Source organism: Synchiropus splendidus, chromosome 7 (assembly GCF_027744825.2).
Source record: "Synchiropus splendidus isolate RoL2022-P1 chromosome 7, RoL_Sspl_1.0, whole genome shotgun sequence".
In the NCBI taxonomy this organism is placed as follows: domain Eukaryota; kingdom Metazoa; phylum Chordata; class Actinopteri; order Syngnathiformes; family Callionymidae; genus Synchiropus; species Synchiropus splendidus.
In genome coordinates, this window is record NC_071340.1 from 13,984,755 (window position 1) to 14,006,980 (window position 22,226).

Consider the following 22,226-nt stretch of genomic DNA (forward strand, 5'->3'; position numbering starts at 1 on the left):
AATCTTTAGTCTTTGCTTGCTTCTGTCTCATGGTTTAAAAGCTATCATAATGCAAGCGCCATCACAGAGTATAACTACAGCGGTAGAGGTTCATAGACCCCATTTGAGCTGAAAAAGAGGCCTCCACGCGGTACTTTATGTGGGATGCTGAAACTAAAAACCTTTCAGAGGACTTTACTGATTGCACTTTTTCATCCCCTTTGCCATCCTCACTGTCTCCCATCTCCATAGATGAGCGCTTAATACGGGACACAAACACTGCTGGGCATAACTTGACTTTTTTTGTGGTGTCTGATGGCATCTTTTGGGAAACTTTATGTCAATACATGTGTGGAGATAAAACGTAGTGATGGTAAGTTTCTAATCTTGTTTTACTTGCCCGGTTTTCTGAAAGATGGTTTATTGGCAGTGTACAAGAAGCCAATCTTGCTTCACTGTTTTCACTTTGTGTGTGTGTCTATTCGTCAATCTGATCTCCCACACCTGTCCTCCCTAGTCACTTGAGCAAAGCAGGAATGAAGCTGAAAGAAATCAAGCTTTGGTCCAATCCCTGTGGTACAAAGTTAAAGATTACAGAATAAGACACTGGGTGACCTTTAAAGATGTTTTATCCACAGAATTTTTTGGCTTTATTACACATCTCTCACGGGTGTGGAATGAGGCGTAACACAGGAGGGAAACTGTTTTTTAAGTATTTATTTCAGTTGCTGATCACACACTATACCAACACCCAATTCCACCATTTTAGTAACTGGTGTCGCCTGTATAAGAAGAAGATTATTAAATATGTCACCTGTGTTTTGAAATGTTTCGGCTGTGACTTTGTTTTACTGCCTCTCTCCTTTATTAGTCACGCGTTTATCCATTAAGGTTATTCCAATCCACTCATGCGGCAAGTTAAAGTAGGTTCCTATCCAGCCAGGTGTTGTGCAAATGTGGACCCGGTTTTAATTTTGAAACAGCCGAGACCGGAAGACCGGGCCGTCCTGCACATCTACGTAACGACAGTCGCTGCCTGACTACTCCTTAGCGACCAGAGACTGTTGAACACCAGGCTCCAGCCTTTTATACTCCGCTAGTAGGAAGTTTTGTTGCGGTTATTGTTCGCGTAATGTAGAATGGCGTCGACCTTTGGGAAGATAGTCGTTAATACGTGTGTGGAGATAAAACGCAGTGATGGTAAGTTTGTTCTCCCTGAAGTTGTTTGTGGACCTTTGTTGAACACAGCAACCGTTGTTAGCGGCTGCGGAGCGAAACATCCCGGCTGAACCATGACGTTAGCTGTCAGGGCTAAGAGCTATGAATGACTCTTTATCTTTGTTTGTCTTATGCCAGACGAATAGTGTATGAAGAGCATTGTGATTGTTGGTAGTAGTGCGTGACACGGACGCTCTTGGGCGATATATCTTCAGAATTGCGCTGTTTATCGTGGCCTAAATGATTTGGCCGGTTCTGAATTTGAAATCGGAGCTAGCGAGGTGGCTAACGCGGCGAGGCTGTTGGGGAGTTCCTTTAGCTTTAGCTTCAGCTTAATCGCTCGGATAAACAATACATCTTATATTTATATTTTAATGCATTTTAAAATGCAAGTCAGAAACCCTCGCACGAAATCTGGATTTGACAGATGCTTCATTTAGGTGGACTTGATTCTTAACTATAGAACAATAACCTAATCCAAGCGCGGTGTTTCACTCAAATTTGTCTCGTTGTCTTTATATTATTTGTCATGATGTTTGCAGCATGTCAATGACATGGGGAATCCCTTGGTCTCCATTTAGTTATTCACATTACAGCACCAAGTAGAAAGATTAAGTGTGAAGATACGCAAAACTTACTACCCTTTTAACATTAGATGTCAACATTTGAATTAGCTTATTTAAACTTGGCACCACCAGTCAAGGTTTAGTCATCACTTAAACCATGTAATGTAAACTTCAGGCAAGATGGATTGCTCCTAAATATTTGCACTCTGTAATGAATGTCTGGTAAACAATTGTACCATTTGTAACCCATTAAAAAAGGACTACAAATTCATCAGTGCATTATTAAATTAACTGTCAAGGGAAATAATACACGGCTCACACACTGAATGCGCCTGAGAGCTGTTTCTCACAAGTAAAGCAAGTTAAACAAAACTTCATGTGCTGACTAGTCAGCTAATCGTTAAGGTAACCTGTGACTAGTCGACTATCGGAGTAGTCTTCAGTTACAGCCATAAATATAAGGCATATGTAGTTATATATATTTCTGAGCAAAAGGAAAAGTCCTTAGAGATGAAGAGACAGTGTCGCATCACCCATGCCTGAGTGAATGTCAGCTTTATGTTGCCTTTGAGAAAAAGCTTTTTGTCATCCGTGTTTCCTGAGCAGGATTAGACAACACCCAGTTCTGGATTAACAGAACAAAACGGTTCTGATATTAAACCATTCTTGTATCAAACAGGGCAAACACTGAGGGTGTGCCTCAGGGTTAGCATCATTTCTTGTGGTTGTTGTTGGTGATATTGCCATTGTTTCAGGACCATTTGAACTGTCCTCATTACCTGGGTATTTGTCCCAGTTGGTTGGTTGGTTTTCATCCATGGAGGGGATTTTATTCTCTCCAGGGGGGTTGACGGTGAAGCCGTTTCATATTCAGTCCAGATTCAGGCCATTAGCCGTCACCCCATCTGTTGCAGTCAGCATCCGCAAATCTGCTTTGACTCTCCCTCTTTTCATTTAGGTTCGTCTCCGCTCTCTGTATTTGGAAGTGAAATTCTCAATTTCTTGTCGTTTTCCCCCATATTTTAGCAGCGAAGTGCTATTAATCCAGCCAATTATCAGTTTTTATTAGGACCTTTGTTTTGTTTCAAATTGATGCACAGTCATTGTTGCTACTTTTTGAAGGTAATTGTGATTTGTTGAGATGTAACTCAACATTGAACTATGCATGTCTTACATTTGAAATGCTTTGATTTGTTGTACCCTGGATTATGACAGATTATACATCCTCTTTTAAACCCCTAACCCCCTCTGGGGTGTCAACAGAAGGATTCAGGTTAATGAAAATAAAAGAAAGCGGGTGACTCTTTGGTCACTTGAGCATCGATAGGAACCTGGTTTATCTTTTTTCCACTATAAAACCCTTGTTTAAGATTGGCCTTAAGTGACTCTCATCTGAAGCTGTACCCTCAAGTGTCACTGTAATGTGAAGAAAATACTAGCTCTTGAAAACTGCAAACAATGACCAACAAACATGCTGATCAAGTGATGTTATTACCTTGATAATTTTAGAAGATAATGCTTTGAATCACCAAAAATGCAATCCAGTTGTTTACTGTCATTCCATCAGCTTGTTTTCCAAAGCATGCCCATCGCCTGGAGAGGAAGTGGAGGAATAGGCTTCTTTTGGTGGGCTTTAATTTTTTGTACTGTTTTTAATTTATGATCTTTATTGGCCTGAATGTCTAATGTTAGAAGCTGCATCTATATTTGCACTTCTTGTTCATTCTTGCTGAGAAATATTTAATACGTCCTACATGCATCCGTGCATACTTTCATTTGCAGTCTCATATCAAATTGCTCTTAAGGCGCCTGCGGCAGAACTGCTAGAGAAGCAGGACATCAACAATTAATTGGTCAAAAAAATTGTGAAAGTGTGATTTGAGAGATCAATGTATTTGTTGAATAGGTGTAAATGTATCTTCTAATCTGATGTGGCCAAAATAAAGGAACAAAAATGAGCAAAACACTGCTGTCACACAGTCCGTACCAACCCAATTGTGGCCACCAACTTCATTTTTCTTTCTGCTCGAAGCGTCTTGAGAGCCGTGTGGTCCCCAGTTTCTTACTGAATAATGAACGTAGAGACTTACTGTTCTCTAGATTGTGCTTTAACAATCTGCTCTTGACGGACAAACCTTGTGGGTGATATAAGGACAGAAACTTGAGATGGATGGCATATTTTGCAATTGCCTTCCCAAAAGCATGTGTTTACGCCTTTCTGAGGTTGAAGTGAATACTTTTAAAACCTATTTATTTAGTCTACATGCCCTAGTTCTTAGGTGGCTAAGGAATGCATGACTGCTTCTCACTGATAACTGCGGTCCTGGTGTGGCTTCATTGGTTGGTGACCTGAACTGATTCAGCTTTCTTCGTGTGTGAAGCAGTTTAGGATGAGCACATAGCAGTATAGAGAAGGCCATTTCTCATTGGGAATGTCTGCTAAAGCAAGGCTTGCTGGTGTCTTATCCCAGAGTAGCATGACCAACCAAGATTTCATTGTATACAAGTACAGCAGCTGTCTTGACTTCTGCCATGTCTCATCTACACGTTTCTTTCCTTGTCACAGGACGAATACATCAGGCTATGGTGTCCTCATTGAACGAGGAGAATGAGAGTGTCATCGTGGAGTGGATTGAAAATGGAGACACTAAAGGGAAAGAGGTAATGATATTTTTATGGCAACAAAAGGCACCACAACCATCACCCGTACTTGGATATCTCAATGCGATAAATAATGCATCCAGAGAGCCATGGCATTCCCGGTGCAGTCGACTGGGAGCACAGCTCAGCCTGACTAATGTGGTTCCAGGCAGATGCTGGTGCTGTCATCATGTTACAGTCACTTCTAACCAAAGACATGGATTATTTTATTGTTTTACATTTTATCAATCAGAAGACCACTCTCTTTTTCTTGTCACTAGTTCTGGAAGTGAAATTAAAAAAAGAAATCTTAAGGACTAATATGTGTGTTCGATACACGTTTCTTTTTCGATCTTTGCCGGCGTCTGTCCGTCATGCTTCCTGTTGCCTCTGTGTCTGAAAGCACTTGTGATGTAGGTGAACCTTGACAAGATTGATCTCCTTACGCACATTGTTTATATTGTAGGAAGCAGGAGACCATCATGACTGTGTTTTTAATATAAAACTAACTGTGATATGATGTTAATGCAAAGATAGATGTGTGGCTACTTCCGGTGCAGATAGGTTTTTCATTATCAGTGTTGACACAGGCTTGTTGATGAATTGTCTTGGACAGATTGATCTGGAGACTATATTTGCACTGAACCCAGACGTTGCACCAGATGAGCATATAGAAGAAAGCCCAGGCACGCCGCCACCACCTACGCCTGTCAGTTCAAAAATCAACAAGATTGCAAAGGTGAGGGGGTTTTTCAAAATCCTAAGACGATACTGGAAGACATGGATGTGTTGTCTTTTATTACTGTTAACCTTTATAAACTTCAATCAGTTATTGGCTGAAGCTTGATTTAGACTGAGGCTCCTTCTACCTAACAAGATAATGGGTCTGGTGACAGAAGATTAGGCAGCTTTGTATTTACCACTGAGATGTAGGTTATGTTTTCATGGTTGGGCGCTGTGTCAGGAAGTCAAGTGAAATCATTCTACTGAATTGAATTAGTTGTTGCATGCATTCCATCCTGTGAAATTAGTCGATCTGTAAGACATTTATATATATATATATATATATATATATATATATATATATATATATATATATATATATATATATATATATATATATATATATATATATATATATATATATATATATATATATATATATGTATGTGTGTGTGTGTGTGTGTGTGTAAATGTATGTAACACATCTATTATCTAGCCACAAGTTGTATATGCAGGTTAATGTGTTGATATTATGAGCCTCAGAATAAAAAGCATGTATAGGAATATAATGTCCTCTGGTCATGTCTTTGATGGCTTTTTTTGACAACATTTACCACAACAAGTAACACCATATAAATAAACAGTTGTGTGTCGAGAGGACGTGACATAAGTTGTTCTTTGTATTTGTCACAGTTGGTTTGATGCCAACCTTTAGCAATTTCTCCTGATGCTAGGCTAATATGTTGCTGGCTGCTTAGCTGTGTAATGTTCAACCTCATAGCGTCTCACATCCTGCCACTCAACTGTTGCCAGGTCACAAGGGCAACTGTGCCATCAGTGACGGCCGGACAACCCTTTCCCCCGCTAACACAGCGGGCGGTAGAGGATGTTCCGAATCCAGTGTGTGGATATGTAAACGTACTTGTGTTCACGCAACTGCTGGTTGTGCTTTTGTTTTTGCTTATCCAGAAACTAAGCTGAACACATTTTCAGAACTTGAAATTTCACCAGAAGCATTGAACATGAATGATTTTGCCTCTACGATGGGTGTTTTGCTTAGTTTTGTAAGGTATGTCATTGCACTGTTTTCTAAAGCTCATATGTTTGTTGCATTTTTCAGAATCGGCGAACAATAGCACCTACAAAGAATGACGCTTCATCCAGGGATAATAGAGGTTTGTTTCTGCAGACCTGCACTGCTACTTAACAGCCTGATGCCTTAGAAAATAAAAAAGGAAAATTCATGTTTACAAGACTTACTTTATTACTTTATGAGTTTCAGGTGTTTTAGTACATCCACATTCTTTTTTAGATTTGCCCAGTTGCAGTGGGGTTTAAGTTCATCTTGGCTATAGGCTTTTAACAGCTCAACGAAAATGGGATTCTTCTTTGTAGTTAAATGTGAGAACCGTCCGTCTCTTTCTGCCGTCACTCAGGAATTCCGACCCGAGCCAAACCTCCACTGCCCCAACAGCCAGAACCTGCACCGCCACCTCCCGTCCAACAGCCTGTACAAACCAACCAAAATCAGATGCAGCAGCAGCAGCAGCAGCAGCAGCAGCAGCAGCAGAATGGTGAGAACCAGCGGGACACTCCAAAGACAGCTTCGTATGAAGAAAGTGATGCTAGTAAAATGCCTTGATGCTGTTGACTGCATGTTTTACCACAGAGTCTTCACATCTGCAGATGTCCAGAAAGGATAATGGACAGCTTTGTATGTATAACGTGCTGCTTCACTGCACTTGGTGCCTTGCTGTTTAGTTTCCCCCAAATCTCCCATGACATTTGCACCAGATTATTCAAGGATCTCTAGTGAGAGCCCGTGGCATCACTGGTGTTGTGGTGGACTAGAAAAGAATTGAGCTGAGATTGTGGGTAAAATGACATCTGTGGATTAAACCTTTGCTTTCCCTCCTTAGATTAAACTCCTCCTTAACTCTCCCTTTCTCTCTGTCACCCAACACTGAATATGGCGCTGTACACTGCTGGTGCTCGGCTTTATCTCCTGTCAGATTAGTGCAGATCATTAATCTGCTGCTTCTTTAGTTGAGCGTGCCCAGAATCAAGAGACTGCGTCACAGGCTTTCAAACCCGAACGATGATTCAGTGATGGCTGGTGTACACAATAAACCTTCTTCCTTTATGACTAATTACATTGCTGGCAAGTCTGTGGGACTTAATCGTATTGTTTGAATGGTTTTGGCTTATGATTTTTCATGGTTTTACCGTAACATTTTCAGATTAGAACAACCCAAAAGTGACTGAAAGGTCAAGAGTTTTCATCATGGCTATGTTGAAGTAATAGTCCCAGCATTGCTATTGAACCGTGGCGTCCATGTGACCCCAAATAGAAGCAACAGGTTTGTTCCTTTCTTTGCTGGAGTAAGTTGAACCCTCCTGGTTTTGTGTGACTGATCAAGTTAAAGGTCAGGTTTTATCTGGCTGCTTTCTGTCGTGTCAGTGGTAGGAGTTTGTTTTTGAGACAGTGTCTTCAGAGCATAGACGTTCCTGGAGTATGTTTCCGTCTGATGTTTTTACAGAGAATCCAGCCACTGATGTTGAACCTGTCTGTCCCGCTGCTGAGCAGGTGTGGCTTGTGTTTGCCTAGATTCCCTCAGGCGTCTTTGGACAGAAGCATTTGAGTAGTAACGGGTCGGAGTTGTTTGGGAGAGCTTAGGCCATCCTTTGGAAGGTAACGGATGTTGTTTATTTTGTCGCCATGGCAGCCAGGAGAAAGTCCAACTGCGTGAAGGAGGTGGAGAAGCTGCAGGAAAAAAGGGAGAGACGCCGGCTTCAGCAACAGGAGCTGAGGGAGAAGAGAGCTCAGGTGAACTGTGTCACGTTATTGCTTACTGCAGGGGTTTTGATCTCGGGGCCCACCTTTCCTAGAACAAATGGCCCTGGAGCCCATTCAAGTAATGGAACTGATTCATTACTCAATAACCATCTTTAATCTACTGACACGTAACCAAACCAAAACCTTGTGAAATGACATGAAACCATGTGATCATCGCAAAGATATTTGTCATCGAAAAGTCCAACCAGCAGTAGAACCAGGTGCAAGTCATGTTCATCAAATTTAGTCAAGGAAAAAGGAAAAATACCCTTGATTCAAGCTGTTGAGAGAATTGGAAAAACTGAATAGAATTCAGAATAAAATAAATATAGTAAAACCATGACTAAATATCACAACATAAAAATGTGTATTTTATTTAAACTCCATAGAAGATATAAGTAAAGTGTAAATGAAAGTTTTGCCATTTCAAAAGTGCTTCAACAGGTGCTTTCATGAAAGGTTTTTACTGTTGGGGCACCATCACTTTCTTTGTCATTTTTTTCTTTTCAAGAACTTGAACTAGTTTTTAACTATCACAGATTTGCAGCTGTTTAGTCAATTCAGTGACACACTACTGCCACCACATGTGGCTCATGTGTTAAAACTGAGCATCTCGCAGCCCTCCCGACCCAAAAACAAAAAAAGCGGCCCTCTAGGAGGTGCTCGCGGCCCAACCATGGGCGCCATATGAGTTGTTCCTACTCAAGTTTGCATTTGTTCTGTCATTCAGGAGGTGGATACAACCATCCCGAACTATGAGATCATGTACATGATTAGAGACTTCAGGGCCAGTCTTGACTACCGGCCACTGACCACAGCAGATCTGGTGAGTTCCACTGACAGGAAGCTGGAGCACGATGGGTCGGTCGGAATGCTCCTAATGCTGACTTCTTCTTTGCAGATTGAAGAGCACAGGATATGCGTGTGCGTGAGGAAGCGTCCGCTGAACAAGAAAGGTACTGTAGCTCCATCAGCTCGTCCGGCTCCACGACTGTGCTGCGCCTTCACCAGTCTGTGTGTTGCAGAGCTGTCCATGAAAGATTTGGACGTCATCACCATCCCCAGCAAGGATGTGGTGATGGTTCACGAGCCCAAACAAAAGGTGGACCTGACCCGCTATTTAGAGAACCAGACTTTCCGTTTCGACTACGCCTTTGATGAAAGTGCCACCAATGAGATGGTGTACAGGTAGAGACCAGTCTGTTAGAGTTGTGTGGCACTCAACATTTGTGATGATAAATGAGTGTGTTTCACTTCAGGTTCACAGCAAGACCTCTGGTGGAGACCATCTTTGAGAGGGGCATGGCAACCTGCTTTGCTTATGGCCAGACAGGCAGTGGAAAAACACATGTGAGGAAAATAATCTGCCCCCCAAAAAATCACATTAATGCTGTTGATGCTTGAACTTCTTGTGTATTTGTTTCTCATAGACAATGGGAGGAGACTTTTCAGGGAAGAATCAAGATTGTTCCAAAGGAATTTACGCTTTAGCTGGTGAGTCACAATGAGTTTATCCCGCCACTCTTCAATCATGGGATCTAATCCACAATTGTTGTCGTGCAGCTCGGGATGTATTTCTCATGTTGAAGAAACCCAACTACAAGAAGTTAGACCTACAAGTTTACGCAACCTTCTTTGAAATATACAGTGGAAAGGTGAGTTCTACATCAGCAGCATGAGCTTTCGTCGTTTGCTGACACCCTTTGTTTTGCACGGTCAGGTGTTTGACCTGCTGAATGGTAAAGCAAAGCTCAGGGTCCTGGAGGACGGGAAGCAGCAGGTGCAGGTGGTGGGCCTTCAGGAGAAGGAGGTCAGGGGAACAGAGGATGTCTTGAGGCTCATCGAAGTGGGCAACAGTTGCAGGTGGGTTTCAGTTTGAGAGCAGAATGAGAGCAAGCCAGAGTGAAGGTTCCACTGTCGCCTGTTTTGACCCTTTCAGGACGTCGGGGCAGACCTCAGCTAACGCCCACTCCTCCCGAAGCCACGCCGTGTTTCAGATCATTCTCCGCAGGAAGGAGAAAATGCACGGGAAGTTTTCCCTCATCGACTTGGCTGGAAACGAGCGAGGCGCCGACACGTCCAGCGCCAACCGCCAAACTCGACTGGAGGGAGCCGAGATCAACAAAAGCCTACTGGCACTCAAGGTGGGTGCCAGGTTGCTTTGGTTTCATGTGCCTTGCTAACAGCGTCCCATGTTAAACGGCAGGAATGTATCCGCGCTCTGGGACGGAACAAAGCTCACACCCCGTTCAGGGCGAGCAAGCTCACCCAGGTCCTGAGGGACTCCTTCATCGGAGAGAACTCTCGCACATGCATGGTCAGCCATCGCTTTGGTCTGCTCCGGCGGCTCCTAATCCTTATGTCGACACTCACGAGATTCTCTGTGCAGATTGCCACCATCTCCCCCGGCATGACGTCCTGTGAGAACACCCTCAACACCCTGCGTTACGCCAACAGGTGCGGCCAATACATGTCCCATCTTGTTGTGACAGTCGCGGGCTGCATCACACACGTGAACTGTGCAGCGCTGACTGATGTGTTTTGTTTACTCAATGCATATAAACACTATGACTGGTTAGAACGTAGCGACCTTGTCTTCAGGGGGGTTCTGAGGGGCTGTTTTTGAAGTGCTCTGACAGTGTATGTCCTTCCTTTCTGCTCCTCTGCTTCTGCTCTGGTGTGGCTGCTGTAGAGTCAAGGAGTTTGGGATTAGTCCGTCAGACATCCCCTTCTCTCAGGGAGGTCAGGGCCCGCGCTCCGATCTCTCCCCCACCAATACCTTTGAGTATGATGACTTTGCTGCCACGTCCCCCAGCAGGTCCAACTCTCTCCAAAGTTCTCTCTCGTGCATGCCTTGTCATCCTGCCCCAGCTGTGCATGTGCCTCCATTCATGTCCCGTGCTTGTGTCCGTGCTTGTTTTAACCCAACTGCAGACATCACTCGTCCTACTTCCAGCACAATGAAGCTCCAGTAACATAATGAAAATTGGAGCCGGCAAGATGTAAATCTTATCTGAAATATTGTGTTCATCCTCGGACGTGAATGAGAACATCATTTCTTCAGTTTCCATCCGTCTCCCGCATGACATCACAGCTGCCATCGTCTTGTAACATTGCATTCGACACTGCTGTGGATTGCTTCTATCGAGTGTCCTTTCCCTCTTTCAGGGTCAAGGAGCTGACGGTGGATCCCAACCAGGTGATGGAGGGGGGCCGTCCCAACATCCACGCTGGGAATCCGCTGGATTATCTGGACGATGAGTGGGTGACGGCCTCGCCTCAGAGAGATGACCTCAAGTTGCTCTGTGAGCAGAATGTGAGTAGATGAGTAGTTTTCCCCTGTACTGAACTGAAATTCCATGTGTGAAATGTTTAAATACAAAAACGATGGAGAATCTCTAGGTGAAAGAACCTGGTGAAGAACTTCCATTGTTTCCTGTAACTTGTTTGCTCCATTCATGTTTGCTCCATTCAGGAGGAGGAAGTGTCTCCACAGCTCTTCACCTTCCATGAAGCCGTGTCTCAGCTGGTGGAGATGGAGGAACAAGTCCTGGAAGACCACCGTGCTGTTTTCCAGGTGAGAAGAGTGAGAGTGGCTCCACCATTTGGTTTCATTAACCAAATGGTGGAGCCACTAACGCCCAGTGGGTTGTGAGCAGGAGTCCAACCGGTGGCTGGACGATGAGAAGGTGCTGCTGGAGATGACGGAGGAGGTGGATTACGATGTGGAATCTTACGTCACTCAGCTGGAGCAGATCCTTCACCAGAAGATCGACGTCCTTATCGAGCTGCGAGGTTGGCAACGAGCCGTCCTGAAATTGTTTTAGACTGCTGTGTTTTGAGCCATTTTTTGCGCCAACAGATAAGGTCAAGTCATTCCGCACCGCGCTGCAGCAGGAGGAACAAGCCAGTCGGCAGATCAACCCCAAGAGGCCACGTGCCCTCTAGAGACGGCCCACTGAGGAGGGCCCGTTCGGAGCAGAACCACTGTGCTTGTGTCGGTCTATGGAGGAGAGGACTGACGCTTCAGCCGAGCAACTCGTAACCGTTTACTCACTGAGGTCTTTGTTAGAAACTTGACAAGATTAGTTCTCCTCATTTTAGTCCCCTGCTTTTTAAATTATTTTCTTTTATACTTGTTTGCGTTTGGACAGGAAAGAGGTTTTCTGTGCAGTATTTGATTTCTAGTTGCTCCTGTGTCTGCATGTGCACTCTGTCAACCCTCCTCCCCCCCACGCCGCCGTCTCATCAGAGTGTAGAGTTCTTCATGTGGTTCCAGCATTTTGATCACGGCACATTACAGTCCCATCGTTCCTCATGTCTCTAAGGAGGTTTTTGTCAATATGGAGAACGTGTTTTTCATCACACTCTTAACACTTTCTTACAAAAATGGAACTAGAACTATTAATAAATGTATAGTGACAGCTACTGAAGACATTGGCCAGTGTTGACTGGATGTCACGACCGGGTCAAGTGATGAAGCGGCATGTGCTCCTGAAGAAAAATGTTGGAGAAACTAACCACTTTACGTTTGAAAACAAAGGGTTGAGAACAGTTGCATTATAACACTATTGTTAGAGATGGAACAATCAAGAATATGAGCAACATGAATGACCATCCACAAGCTTCAGCCCTGAGCTTTTCTTCGTCTGCCATCAACGCCGTCTTTCCCTGGAGCACTGGACAGGTACTGACCACAGCACAGGAGTGCAATCGTCGCTGTCCTCCCCTTCTTCTGTATCCCATCCAGAATTGTAAATAATAATAATGCTCAATAAAACGTTGAGCATTGACTGCAAGTGAAGCCGTCATCCGCTCCGTCTCCAGTGATCACTTGTCATACACGCACCTAATACACACGGCTGTAGTGGAAAGCTCAACTGTAACAGATCTACTGATGTACCCTTGAAACCGCACTGCTCTAAACATGTCTGCAAAGCAGAACGGCTTTACACGTTCCCAGATTTAATCATGAACGTAAACACTTTTACACTATTACATGAGGTTTTAGCAAAATGTTGCTGGCAGCAGAAGCATAGCTATTGTGTGTTGAGCTGCATGTTTGTCAGGGTGAACCATGAACCAAGCATCGCTACATCAGAAAGGAGCATTTAATTGACTCAAGTACATAACATTTCCCAACTTTTTTGGGAACTAGCTGTGATCATAGTCTGTGGTTGGAGGAGAGGATCCATAAAAACAGGAGACTTGAATTCTTCCCAGGTTTTCGGTGATTCTTGTGCACTTGCAAAGTCAGTCCAGGCTGATGGTTTAGCACAAGTGTCTTTAAGCCTAGTTCATGAAAAGTGGATTCCAGCTGAGTTGAAGGCGTGCAGCAGCCTGAGAAGACAAAAGTCCATTACTTACTGTCTTTATGTGGCCGGAGCCCAATGCAGGTGCTTGGGTCAGAGACAATTTTGCGGAATGGACTGATGAATGAAAAACCCCAGTTTAGTAGCGCTGTCCCCTTCACCATTGTGCTGCAAGAAAGGCTTAAAACTTACACCATGAAATCATCTATGTCCATAGATCGAGCTCTCTTCTCGCTGAATTCTGCCTCCTGCAGCACTGTCTCAATCTTTTTGGAGATGCTGAAGTCTGCTGGAACGTCCTGTGAGACATGGACTGGTCAGCTGCTGACTCACTGGGAGAACTACACGGCACTTACCACGTTGTGGACCGAGCAGTGGATTCTGTAGTTCTTCTCCAGCAGCTGCTCCACTGCCGTCGATCTGAAAACGCACACGCACGTTTCACTCTGTGGCAGGGACATTTTAGGTGTTGCCACTAAACAGTCTCTCACTTAAAGGCAGAACTGAGGGTTTTGTTTTTCCTCACGAAGGCGATTCGCACCAGACCGTCCCATTCCTGCGTGACAGACGCGTCATTTAGAAGTAGCTAAACAGCAGTGAACTAGTTTTGTTGTTTTGCATTCACCTGGAAGTTGACAGGAGGCGGAGGATTTTTGGGTTCTATCCTGACAACGCTTGACTCCACTTTAGGAGGAGGGCGGAAGTTATTCTTCCCCACCTGAGGGAGAGGAAGTGCGGTTCAGAGCTGAGCAGTGTAGGAGGGACAAGAACAGACGCCGCACCTTCATCAGGTGGTCAACGCGAGCCAACAGCTGTGTGTTGATGGACAGCCTGCAGTAGAGCTTGTCGCCCGGCTGAGCCACCAGTCTCATGGCGAACTCTCTCTGGAACATGAGCACGGCACATCTGCACAGGCAACAAGAGCTGATGGAAACCAGAAAAGCAGAGCAGCTTTGTAGCGGAAGACGTTTCTCACCTGAAGAACGGCCGGTGAAGAAGAAGTTTGAAGACGAATGGAGATGAAATCTGCACATTTAGAGCGGCAAGTCAGAAAGTTCAACATCATCTCGGCAGATTTTCGGCCAACGCACTCACTTGATAAGGCAAGTTGGCCACACAGATGTCAAAGAAAGGCAGATCTGTTTTCAGAACGTCGCCCACCAATATCTGAAGCTTGGTCTGCAAAGGCCTGTGAACACCAAAAAAAAGTCACACATTTACATGAATGTTTCACTTCACACCGCTGTGGTTTCCACTCACGTGCACTGGACTCTTTTCTGAAGCTCAGCCACCAACCTGGAGTCCAACTCACAGGCCACCACCTGAGAACATCACGCCATTAGTTCCTCAACAGTGACACAAAGGTTCCTACCTTTAGATGGGATATTGAAGTCTCACCTTTTTGGCTTTTTCAAGAAGCTTCACAGTCATGTTACCAGTACCAGGCCCCACCTCCAGAACCACATCTGTGGGTCGAAGAGCAGCCTGGAAAACACATCAGCCAAGCCACTGTCACTAACAAGCTATTCACCAGGAGGAGTTCAACTTTCTTCACATGTAAAGGTTCAGACTGCTCGTAATAACAACAGACGGAAACTAGCAGTGTCGATCGTGCAGACCTTCTCAATGATTCCATTCACAACCAACGGATTCTTCAGGATGTGTTGTCCAATTCCAGTGTTGAACATGATGCCTGGAACCAACACATTCACAAATGCTTACAGACAACAAGCATCACACACTGTCCTTTTCACAAAGCGACTTCGCTGAGGTAAGTGCGCAAATACGATCACTATAACACTATAACTATAGGGTCGAGATATCAAATATTGCACGACTTTTAATGCACTTTATGACATGTTCTCTGTCATGAGCCTTTTCTTTACCTGTTCAGTGTGTTTTTCTACAAAATCAAGAGGAAAATGACGCAGAATTAAAAAGTCAAAAGATGAAGTATTTGTTCACAGACATGGGGAGTGATGACGTAAACAATTAGCCACTATATAACATGTCCAAAATATCACGGTTCTAGTGAATGCAGCTGTTGTATCAGCTGATCTGACAGCTCTCGGTTAGCATGGTATCAGCTAGCACGCGCATCAAACAAGCAAATAACTAATACCTTGATTTTTTACTTCCTGGTGTTGCCTGCTTTTCTTCTCTGCTTTGACTTTCGGCATTTTCCCAGCGTTGGACACGAATAGATATGTGTTTTAGCGGTGGATCTAAGGTTTAAAGCGCACTGTTTATCTAAAACTTCGTTCACACGTGTGGACGCTTCTTCTTCGCTGACTATTAGGAAGTGCAATAAGCTCGCTACCGCCCTCTGTTGGCAGAGTCCAGCCGTCAGACACCACCGCCTTCAACAATCAGCTTTACAAAGTAAAAAGTCGGTTTTGTTCACGCGTCAACGAAGGTTGGAGGTACGGTGGCCTTGTGTGGTTCTTTCATTGGAGTCGATTACTGTGCTGTTCTGGCCCCATCACATTTGTGTATGTATCTTATTTGCGTCAGGGTCATTGTAAACACAAACCAACTGGTCTTCCCTCACTGTCCAGTGAAGCCCGACAAGCAAAACCTGCAGTTCCACTTCCAACACTTCGAAGGAGGGACACACTCCTGTGTGGTTTTATTCATTGTTATCAAACATCCAAGTAAGCACTCAAATAAAAGTTTAAATAATAGGTAGACATTGGTGAATTCCTTAGTCAGAAATAGGAAGCTCCTCCAGCGTCATGACCACGTCACGCAGAGCAGGATCATCCATCCAGTTGACTTTGAAAGCCAGGAGAATCCCCTACACACACACACACACAACAATCATGAAGATGCCAGGTGGCTATTTAAAACACAACAACACACAACCTTTCACCATACCCTGAAAATGTTCTGGATCATGACAGCCATCTTTTTGAATTTCTCCAGATTAGATTGAGCTTTCTCCAGTGGAGCTTTGTACTTCTCCACCTCGGGGTTTTGGATGTTGGACATCACCTTCCTGATCTCCTTCATCTTCTCATTGGTGAGTCGCTTCAGCTCTGCATTACCAACAGCGAAGGTGTCAAAAGTTTGGCACAGGTGCAACAGAGTCAGACTTTCTGTTCAGCTTACCGTGTCGCTGTTTCTGAATATCTATTATTTCATCTTGCAGTGCTCTCGACTCCTTTGGATGAAAAACAATGAGTTGGCAAGGAGCCCTGGGCAATGTGAAATGTATAGAAATGGTGAGGCTTCTTACTAGCTGAAGTTGTTTAATGCGTGAACATAAATCCATGCAACGCTCCTTCAGTTCACTGAGGACACAAAACACAATTTTGATGACAAGTTGTTCACAAAGGACAATAATAACTCATTTTGAATTACTTGGTTTCAGCGTCATTGTCCTTCAGACTTTCTTCTATGGCGTGTGCCATCTGCAATCTGGAAGACATGTTTTGAAGGAAACAGCTCACCAAACAGCAAAACTCTCCAGCAACCTACCTGTGTAAAGTCAAGGTGCTGTTGAAATATGTGGTTTTGATTCTTTCCAGCTCAGTCATGTATTCTGGCCTGGAGGAGCAACACAATGTTAACCGTGTAAAGTTTGTAAACACAGATACACGTGAGTCAAAAGTCAAAAGCTTACAACTCTCTGTCGGGCTCAGGTGAGCTGCAGGAGCGCTGACTCTTCCCTGGTATGATCAATTGGAAACAGATAAGAACACCGCATACGAAGCACTTTTTTTTAAATTAATATCATTGTCTGCCACTGCATTTCTTATTTTTGTCTGACTTATTTACCTGTATTTAGGTGCACATTCATCTCAAAACACTGGTTGGACATTTGCTGCTTTATTCTGGGAGAAAATAAATCAGATTCATGTTATCAATAGAGATGCCAAGTTATGTAAAATAAATAAATAAATAATGGATATATATATGTGTATGTGTGTGTGTGTGTGTGTGTGTGTGTGTGTGTGTGTGCGAACCTGAGCATGTCAATGGCGACGGGTGGCTTCTTTGAGGAGTCATCTGGATCATTATTCAGTTCCACCCCCTCAACCATGTTGCTGAGATTTCCAATGTCTTCACATTGATCCATCCCAGACCTGCGCAAGGACATGACTGAGATCAGAATCAGAACAGAATTTATTGCCATGGTCAGTGGGGGTTCACCAACTAGGAAAATGCTTCGAAAGAAAGTGCTGTTAATAAATAAAATAAAATAACAAAGACTGATCACAAATTTTACGTTTGATATGTCAACACAAGCCATGAGAATAATCACAAATCCATCGAAAAATAAAAAGCAATTCAGTTGTGATGTGTTGTTTGGTACTGTTTTCGCAAGACTGTGCAAAACGGATCGCTAAAGTAAAACAGCAAACTCGAGCAAACAGGTAAACACAACACATAATAACGGTCTCCAGAAAGACAGAGCGGTTTTCACACATATTTAACATTTCAAAACACTTGCCTTTGAGACGAACGTTCGACAGCTATGACTATTGTTTTTAGATTTTAAAAACGTGTTCGTTTATCGACAACAACACAAATCTAAGTGTAACGTCACCGCCAACGTTTATCTGAAGACAACATAGCGAAACCCCCGCCAGGAAGTGACGTCAGTCTGCTCTCTTCTTCACTCTCGGGTGAGATGCCTAGCGCCCCCTGTGTTGGAGCGATATAATAGTGCATAAAAAGTTTACATCATACGATCTAAAGAAAATAAACAGAGCGGCGAGAAGGTGGAAACGGCCATACATGTTAGACATGGGTGGAGCTTAAATTGCATAGAAAAAGGTAACGAGGTTCCACCGAGATTTGAACTCGGATCGCTGGATTCAAAGTCCAGAGTGCTAACCATTACACCATGGAACCACACGAACAGCTGATCCACGCAAGGGCTCCGTGGCCGTGAGTCAGTAGTTTCGACGCTAAGTAAGTAAGTATGAGGTCGTGATCGGTGTCACATAACTTCTGGATGAGTCATCCAATCACTTGCCAGATCTTAACTATGATAAAATAATCCACGAGTTAATAGTAATATGATGGAATTCCGCTTTAGTGGTTTGATTCCGGTCACCATGGTTAACATCACTACGTTTTGATCATTGATACACAGAACAACTACCAGCGGTACGAGAGTAACCTCCGTCCACGACTTCACTGTGAGGACAGAAGGAGGAAGAGTGAGCAGCCGTGTCACCTATTTTATGGATTAAAAGTTCTGCAGGTTCCACCGAGATTTGAACTCGGATCGCTGGATTCAGAGTCCAGAGTGCTAACCATTACACCATGGAACCACAGGCTCATTTGTTGTCATCTCTCAATGGCTCACAAACAAACAGAATCTCAGAAAGAAAGTGTCTCACAGAAACTTGTCAATTATGACATTATCATCTGACAGAGGTTTTGAGTTCAGTCATCTAGTTGAGATCAGATTGATAGTGGTTATCCAGGATCTCAAAAGTTCCACAGGTTCCACCGAGATTTGAACTCGGATCGCTGGATTCAGAGTCCAGAGTGCTAACCATTACACCATGGAACCACATGTTTGCTGAATCTCTGCTTCAAAACTCGTTGACTGTAAACCCGCCAAATATTGCGCAAGACAACACGCTCACGGTGTGATGACAAGGAGACCTTCTTAGTTCATATGTCATCTGAAAGATGGCAAAAGGACTTGGCCTTGAAGAGTGTTGCAGAAGAAGACAAATGACTTAAGTTTCACCAAGTTCTCTTCAGTAACCAAGACTTTATCCATGAGCATAGAACTCAGAGAGTGCAAACACTCTGACAAACATCCATTCATTTCATTGGAAAACTATTTTCACCATACATGAAGTAAATCTATACCATTTTAGCCCAACTGGCTGTCTGGTTCAAGTGCCTTCGCAGTCTTCATCCTCTTAAGAGCTTCCCTCACGATCACCTTCATGGTGGACGATTGACACATTATCGTTCCATGGAAACAAGGAGAACCTTGAGAGACATCTCGTTTGTTCGGTAGGTTTAAAGATTTAAACTCAGATCATTGTAATCAGATTGCGAACTTTTTTCTGTGATGCTCTTTCTCACCATGAAACTACACTGCTGTTCACTGTACTGTTGGTGACTTCTGCACCAACCTCTCTTTCCCTTCACCATCTTGGTGTGAGGAATCAATTGATCCCTCAAAGGTTTTGTTCCCTGAAGATCACGCCATGCTGACAGTCTGGGGCTAAAAACAAGCCCCAAAGACACATGAGATTAATCTTCTGTATGGTTATATGTGCTGTTGACTGCACAACAGGGGTGAAAACCAGGTTAATAGCACAAAACTGTGTGGTTCCATGGTGTAATGGTTAGCACTCTGGACTCTGAATCCAGTGATCCGAGTTCAAATCTCGGTGGAACCTGCAATAGTATTTGCAGATAACTAAATTCTTAACAATGGGAGTTGATGGGTTCAGGCTGGACCACTGTCAAACCAAAATCATGAATCTATAAAATAGCCACAGATTTGAAGACTTATTACTTCCTTCCTTAACTGATACTCTCCTGTACCTCATCACTCCACCACAAAGACTCTTTGTGCTCCTTTCCTGGTGATACACCTTACACTTTCTTGTGGATTCACTTACTCTTGGCCATCCTGTATTAACTTCTGTCTGTTCTCTGCTCTCACCGCTCAGTTGCCTCATACCACTCTTACCAGCACCAATCTCCTTACGGTATATGAGAGAGGGACCAGGTGTACAATATTACACCATGATACCATACGTTTGGCAAACAATGAGCCAATCTGCGGTGTCTTCAGTTTTTTTTTAGTTTAGTTAAGATGTAGATATGTTGGTTTCAATAACAGGTACACATGTATTTAAAAGATCCGCAGGTTCCACCGAGATTTGAACTCGGATCACTGGATTCAGAGTCCAGAGTGCTAACCATTACACCATGGAACCACAGGCTCATGTGTTGTCATCTCTCAATGGCTCACAAACATGCAGAATCTCAGAAAGAAAGTGTTGGCAAGGTGGGGCCACATAGAAACTTGTCAATTATGACATTATCATCTGACAGAGGTTTTGAGTTCAGTCATCTAGTTGAGATCAGATTGATAGTGGTTATCCAGGATTTCAAAATATCCGCAGGTTCCACCGAGATTTGAACTCGGATCGCTGGATTCAAAGTCCAGAGTGCTAACCATTACACCATGGAACCACACGGAGAGCTGATCCACGCGAGGACTTCGTCGCCGTGAGTCAGAAGGTGAGTATGAGGTGGTGATCGGTGTCGCACAACTTGAGTCGTCCAATCACTTGCCAGATCTTAACTATGATAAAGTAATCCACGAGTTAATAGTAATATCACGGAATTCCGCTCTAGTGGTTTGAGTCTGGTCACCATGGTTAACATCACTACGTTTTGATCAGTGTGCGAACTTGTTTCTGTGCTCCTCTTTCTCGCCATGAAACTACACTAAACTGTACTGTTGGTGACTTCTGCACCAACCTCTCTTTCCCTTCACCATCTTGGTGTGAGGAATCAATTGATCCCTCAAAAGTTTTGTTCCCGAAGATCACGCCATGCTGACAGTCTAGGCTAAAAACAAGCCACAAAGACACATGAGATTAATCTTCTGTATGGTTATATGTGCTGTTGACTGCACAACAGGGGTGAAAACCAAGTTAATAGCACAAAAATGTGTGGTTCCATGGTGTAATGGTTAGCACTCTGGACTCTGAATCCAGCGATCCAAGTTCAAATCTCGGTGGAACCTGCGGATATTTTGAAATCCTGGAGAACCACTATCATTCTTGTCTCAACGAGATGACTGAACTCAAAACCTCTGTCTGAGATTCTGCATGTTTGTGAGCCATTGAGAGATGACAACACATGAGCCTGTGGTTCCATGGTGTAATGGTTAGCACTCTGGACTCTGAATCCAGCGATCCGAGTTCAAATCTCGGTGGAACCTGCTGAACTTTTAATCCATAAAATAGGTGACACGGCTGCTCACTCTTCCTCCTTCTGTCCTCACAGTGAAGTCGTGGACGGAGGTTACTCTCGTACCGCTGGTAGTTGTTCTGTGTATCAATGATCAAAACGTAGTGATGTTGACCATGGTGACCGGAATCAAACCACTAAAGCGGAATTCCATCATATTACTATTAACTCGTGGATTATTTTATCATAGTTAAGATCTGGCAAGTGATTGGATGACTCATCCAGAAGTTATGTGACACCGATCACGACCTCATACTTACTTACTTAGCGTCGAAACTACTGATTCACGGCGACGAAGCCCTTGCGTGGATCATTTGTTCGTGTGGTTCCATGGTGTAATGGTTAGCACTCTGGACTTTGAATCCAGCGATCCGAGTTCAAATCTCGGTGGGACCTATGATGCTTTTAGCAGATAACTAAATTCCTAACAATGAGAGTTTTTTGGTTAAGCCTGCACCACTGTCAAACCAAAACCAACATTATGAATCTATAAAAAAAAAGCCACAGATTTGAAGACTTATTACTTCCTTCCTTACCTGATACTCTCCTGTACCTCATCACTCCACCACAAAGACTCTTTGTGCTCCTTTCCTGGTGATACACCTTACACTTTCTTGTGGATTCACTTACTCTTGACCATCCTGTATTAACTTCTGTCTGTTCTCTGCTCTCACCGCTCAGTAGCCTCATACCACTCTTACCAGCACCAAGCTCCTTACGGTATATGAGAGAGGGACCAGGTGTACAATATTACACCATGATACCATACGTTTGGCAAACAATGAGCCAATCTTCGGTTGCTTCAGGTTTTTTTTTTAAGTTTAGTTAAGATGTAGATATGTTGGTTTCAATAATAGGTACACATGTATTTAAAAGTTCCGCAGGTTCCACCGAGATTTGAACTCGGATCGCTGGATTCAGAGTCCAGAGTGCTAACCATTACACCATGGAACCACAGGCTCACGTGTTGTCATCTCTCAA

The 22,226-nt window shown here is 43.7% G+C and overlaps 3 protein-coding genes and 10 non-coding genes across 18 annotated transcripts; 5 read left to right on the top strand and 8 right to left on the bottom strand.

The window, feature by feature from the left end:
- Positions 1–31: 31 nt before the first annotated feature.
- LOC128762160 (kinesin-like protein KIF2A) lies at positions 32–12,761 on the top strand. 4 transcript variants are annotated; one of them, XM_053870141.1, is made up of 22 exons: positions 910–1,179; positions 4,330–4,424; positions 5,020–5,142; positions 6,247–6,301; positions 6,563–6,700; positions 6,796–6,840; positions 7,853–7,953; positions 8,693–8,788; positions 8,864–8,918; positions 8,988–9,150; positions 9,222–9,312; positions 9,393–9,456; positions 9,526–9,617; positions 9,683–9,825; positions 9,902–10,106; positions 10,169–10,279; positions 10,352–10,419; positions 10,655–10,780; positions 11,131–11,278; positions 11,438–11,539; positions 11,622–11,757; positions 11,825–12,761. In XM_053870141.1, the coding sequence occupies exons 1-22, from the start codon at positions 1,119–1,121 to the stop codon at positions 11,908–11,910; spliced, it is 2,304 nt and encodes a 767-aa protein (XP_053726116.1). In that variant the 5' UTR covers positions 910–1,118; the 3' UTR covers positions 11,911–12,761. The 4 variants fall into 4 exon arrangements, with proteins under 4 accessions (XP_053726119.1, XP_053726116.1, XP_053726118.1 ...); XM_053870144.1 differs by lacking the exons at positions 910–1,179; positions 10,655–10,780 and adding an exon at positions 32–352; XM_053870143.1 differs by lacking the exon at positions 10,655–10,780 and having other exon boundaries at positions 913–1,179.
- Positions 12,762–13,063: 302 nt separating this feature from the next.
- dimt1l (DIM1 dimethyladenosine transferase 1-like (S. cerevisiae)) lies at positions 13,064–15,558 on the bottom strand. Its single transcript, XM_053870146.1, has 12 exons — positions 15,397–15,558; positions 14,894–14,967; positions 14,673–14,759; positions 14,535–14,596; positions 14,370–14,463; positions 14,251–14,300; positions 14,057–14,180; positions 13,900–13,992; positions 13,766–13,830; positions 13,631–13,694; positions 13,467–13,573; positions 13,064–13,302 (listed from the first exon to the last, which is right to left on the bottom strand). The coding sequence occupies exons 1-12, from the start codon at positions 15,452–15,454 to the stop codon at positions 13,260–13,262; spliced, it is 921 nt and encodes a 306-aa protein (XP_053726121.1). The 5' UTR covers positions 15,455–15,558; the 3' UTR covers positions 13,064–13,259.
- Positions 15,559–15,873: 315 nt separating this feature from the next.
- Positions 15,874–17,891, bottom strand: cenph (centromere protein H). 3 transcript variants are annotated; one of them, XM_053871363.1, is made up of 10 exons: positions 17,827–17,891; positions 17,243–17,378; positions 17,055–17,110; positions 16,900–16,945; positions 16,755–16,823; positions 16,638–16,694; positions 16,513–16,567; positions 16,386–16,437; positions 16,152–16,312; positions 15,874–16,071 (listed from the first exon to the last, which is right to left on the bottom strand). In XM_053871363.1, the coding sequence occupies exons 2-10, from the start codon at positions 17,374–17,376 to the stop codon at positions 15,979–15,981; spliced, it is 723 nt and encodes a 240-aa protein (XP_053727338.1). In that variant the 5' UTR covers positions 17,377–17,378; positions 17,827–17,891; the 3' UTR covers positions 15,874–15,978. The 3 variants fall into 3 exon arrangements, with proteins under 3 accessions (XP_053727338.1, XP_053727340.1, XP_053727337.1); XM_053871365.1 differs by having other exon boundaries at positions 17,243–17,362; positions 17,731–17,865; XM_053871362.1 differs by having other exon boundaries at positions 17,731–17,864.
- Positions 17,892–18,062: 171 nt separating this feature from the next.
- trnaq-uug (transfer RNA glutamine (anticodon UUG)) lies at positions 18,063–18,134 on the bottom strand. The gene has a single exon. It is a non-coding gene; the product is annotated as a tRNA-Gln (tRNA).
- Positions 18,135–18,487: 353 nt separating this feature from the next.
- On the bottom strand, positions 18,488–18,559 carry trnaq-cug (transfer RNA glutamine (anticodon CUG)). Its single transcript has one exon. It is a non-coding gene; the product is annotated as a tRNA-Gln (tRNA).
- A 173-nt stretch (positions 18,560–18,732) lies between these two features.
- trnaq-cug (transfer RNA glutamine (anticodon CUG)) lies at positions 18,733–18,804 on the bottom strand. The gene has a single exon. It is a non-coding gene; the product is annotated as a tRNA-Gln (tRNA).
- A 778-nt stretch (positions 18,805–19,582) lies between these two features.
- trnaq-cug (transfer RNA glutamine (anticodon CUG)) lies at positions 19,583–19,654 on the top strand. The gene has a single exon. It is a non-coding gene; the product is annotated as a tRNA-Gln (tRNA).
- A 474-nt stretch (positions 19,655–20,128) lies between these two features.
- Positions 20,129–20,200, bottom strand: trnaq-cug (transfer RNA glutamine (anticodon CUG)). Its single transcript has one exon. It is a non-coding gene; the product is annotated as a tRNA-Gln (tRNA).
- Positions 20,201–20,387: 187 nt separating this feature from the next.
- On the bottom strand, positions 20,388–20,459 carry trnaq-uug (transfer RNA glutamine (anticodon UUG)). Its single transcript has one exon. It is a non-coding gene; the product is annotated as a tRNA-Gln (tRNA).
- Positions 20,460–20,946: 487 nt separating this feature from the next.
- On the top strand, positions 20,947–21,018 carry trnaq-cug (transfer RNA glutamine (anticodon CUG)). The gene has a single exon. It is a non-coding gene; the product is annotated as a tRNA-Gln (tRNA).
- Positions 21,019–21,144: 126 nt separating this feature from the next.
- Positions 21,145–21,216, top strand: trnaq-cug (transfer RNA glutamine (anticodon CUG)). Its single transcript has one exon. It is a non-coding gene; the product is annotated as a tRNA-Gln (tRNA).
- Positions 21,217–21,569: 353 nt separating this feature from the next.
- trnaq-uug (transfer RNA glutamine (anticodon UUG)) lies at positions 21,570–21,641 on the top strand. Its single transcript has one exon. It is a non-coding gene; the product is annotated as a tRNA-Gln (tRNA).
- A 486-nt stretch (positions 21,642–22,127) lies between these two features.
- On the bottom strand, positions 22,128–22,199 carry trnaq-cug (transfer RNA glutamine (anticodon CUG)). Its single transcript has one exon. It is a non-coding gene; the product is annotated as a tRNA-Gln (tRNA).
- Between the last annotated feature and the right edge of the window lie 27 nt (positions 22,200–22,226).

Coding starts and splice junctions, on each gene's coding strand:
- LOC128762160 (XM_053870141.1), top strand. CDS start 1,119: ATGGCGTCGACCTTTGGGAAGATAGTCGTTAATACGTGTGTGGAGATA. Junction 9,618..9,682: donor TTGAAATATACAGTGGAAAG/GTGAGTTCTACA, acceptor TTGCACGGTCAG/GTGTTTGACCTGCTGAATGG. Junction 10,781..11,130: donor GCTGCCACGTCCCCCAGCAG/GTCCAACTCTCT, acceptor TCCCTCTTTCAG/GGTCAAGGAGCTGACGGTGG.
- dimt1l (XM_053870146.1), bottom strand. CDS start 15,454: ATGCCGAAAGTCAAAGCAGAGAAGAAAAGCAGGCAACACCAGGAAGTA. Junction 14,968..15,396: donor CCAGGAAGTAAAAAATCAAG/GTATTAGTTATT, acceptor TGTTGGTTCCAG/GCATCATGTTCAACACTGGA. Junction 13,695..13,765: donor ACCCTCAGTTCTGCCTTTAA/GTGAGAGACTGT, acceptor GTGCGTTTTCAG/ATCGACGGCAGTGGAGCAGC.
- cenph (XM_053871363.1), bottom strand. CDS start 17,376: ATGTCCTTGCGCAGGTCTGGGATGGATCAATGTGAAGACATTGGAAAT. Junction 16,824..16,899: donor CCTGAGCCCGACAGAGAGTT/GTAAGCTTTTGA, acceptor TTGCTCCTCCAG/GCCAGAATACATGACTGAGC. Junction 16,568..16,637: donor GACAATGACGCTGAAACCAA/GTAATTCAAAAT, acceptor TTGTGTCCTCAG/TGAACTGAAGGAGCGTTGCA.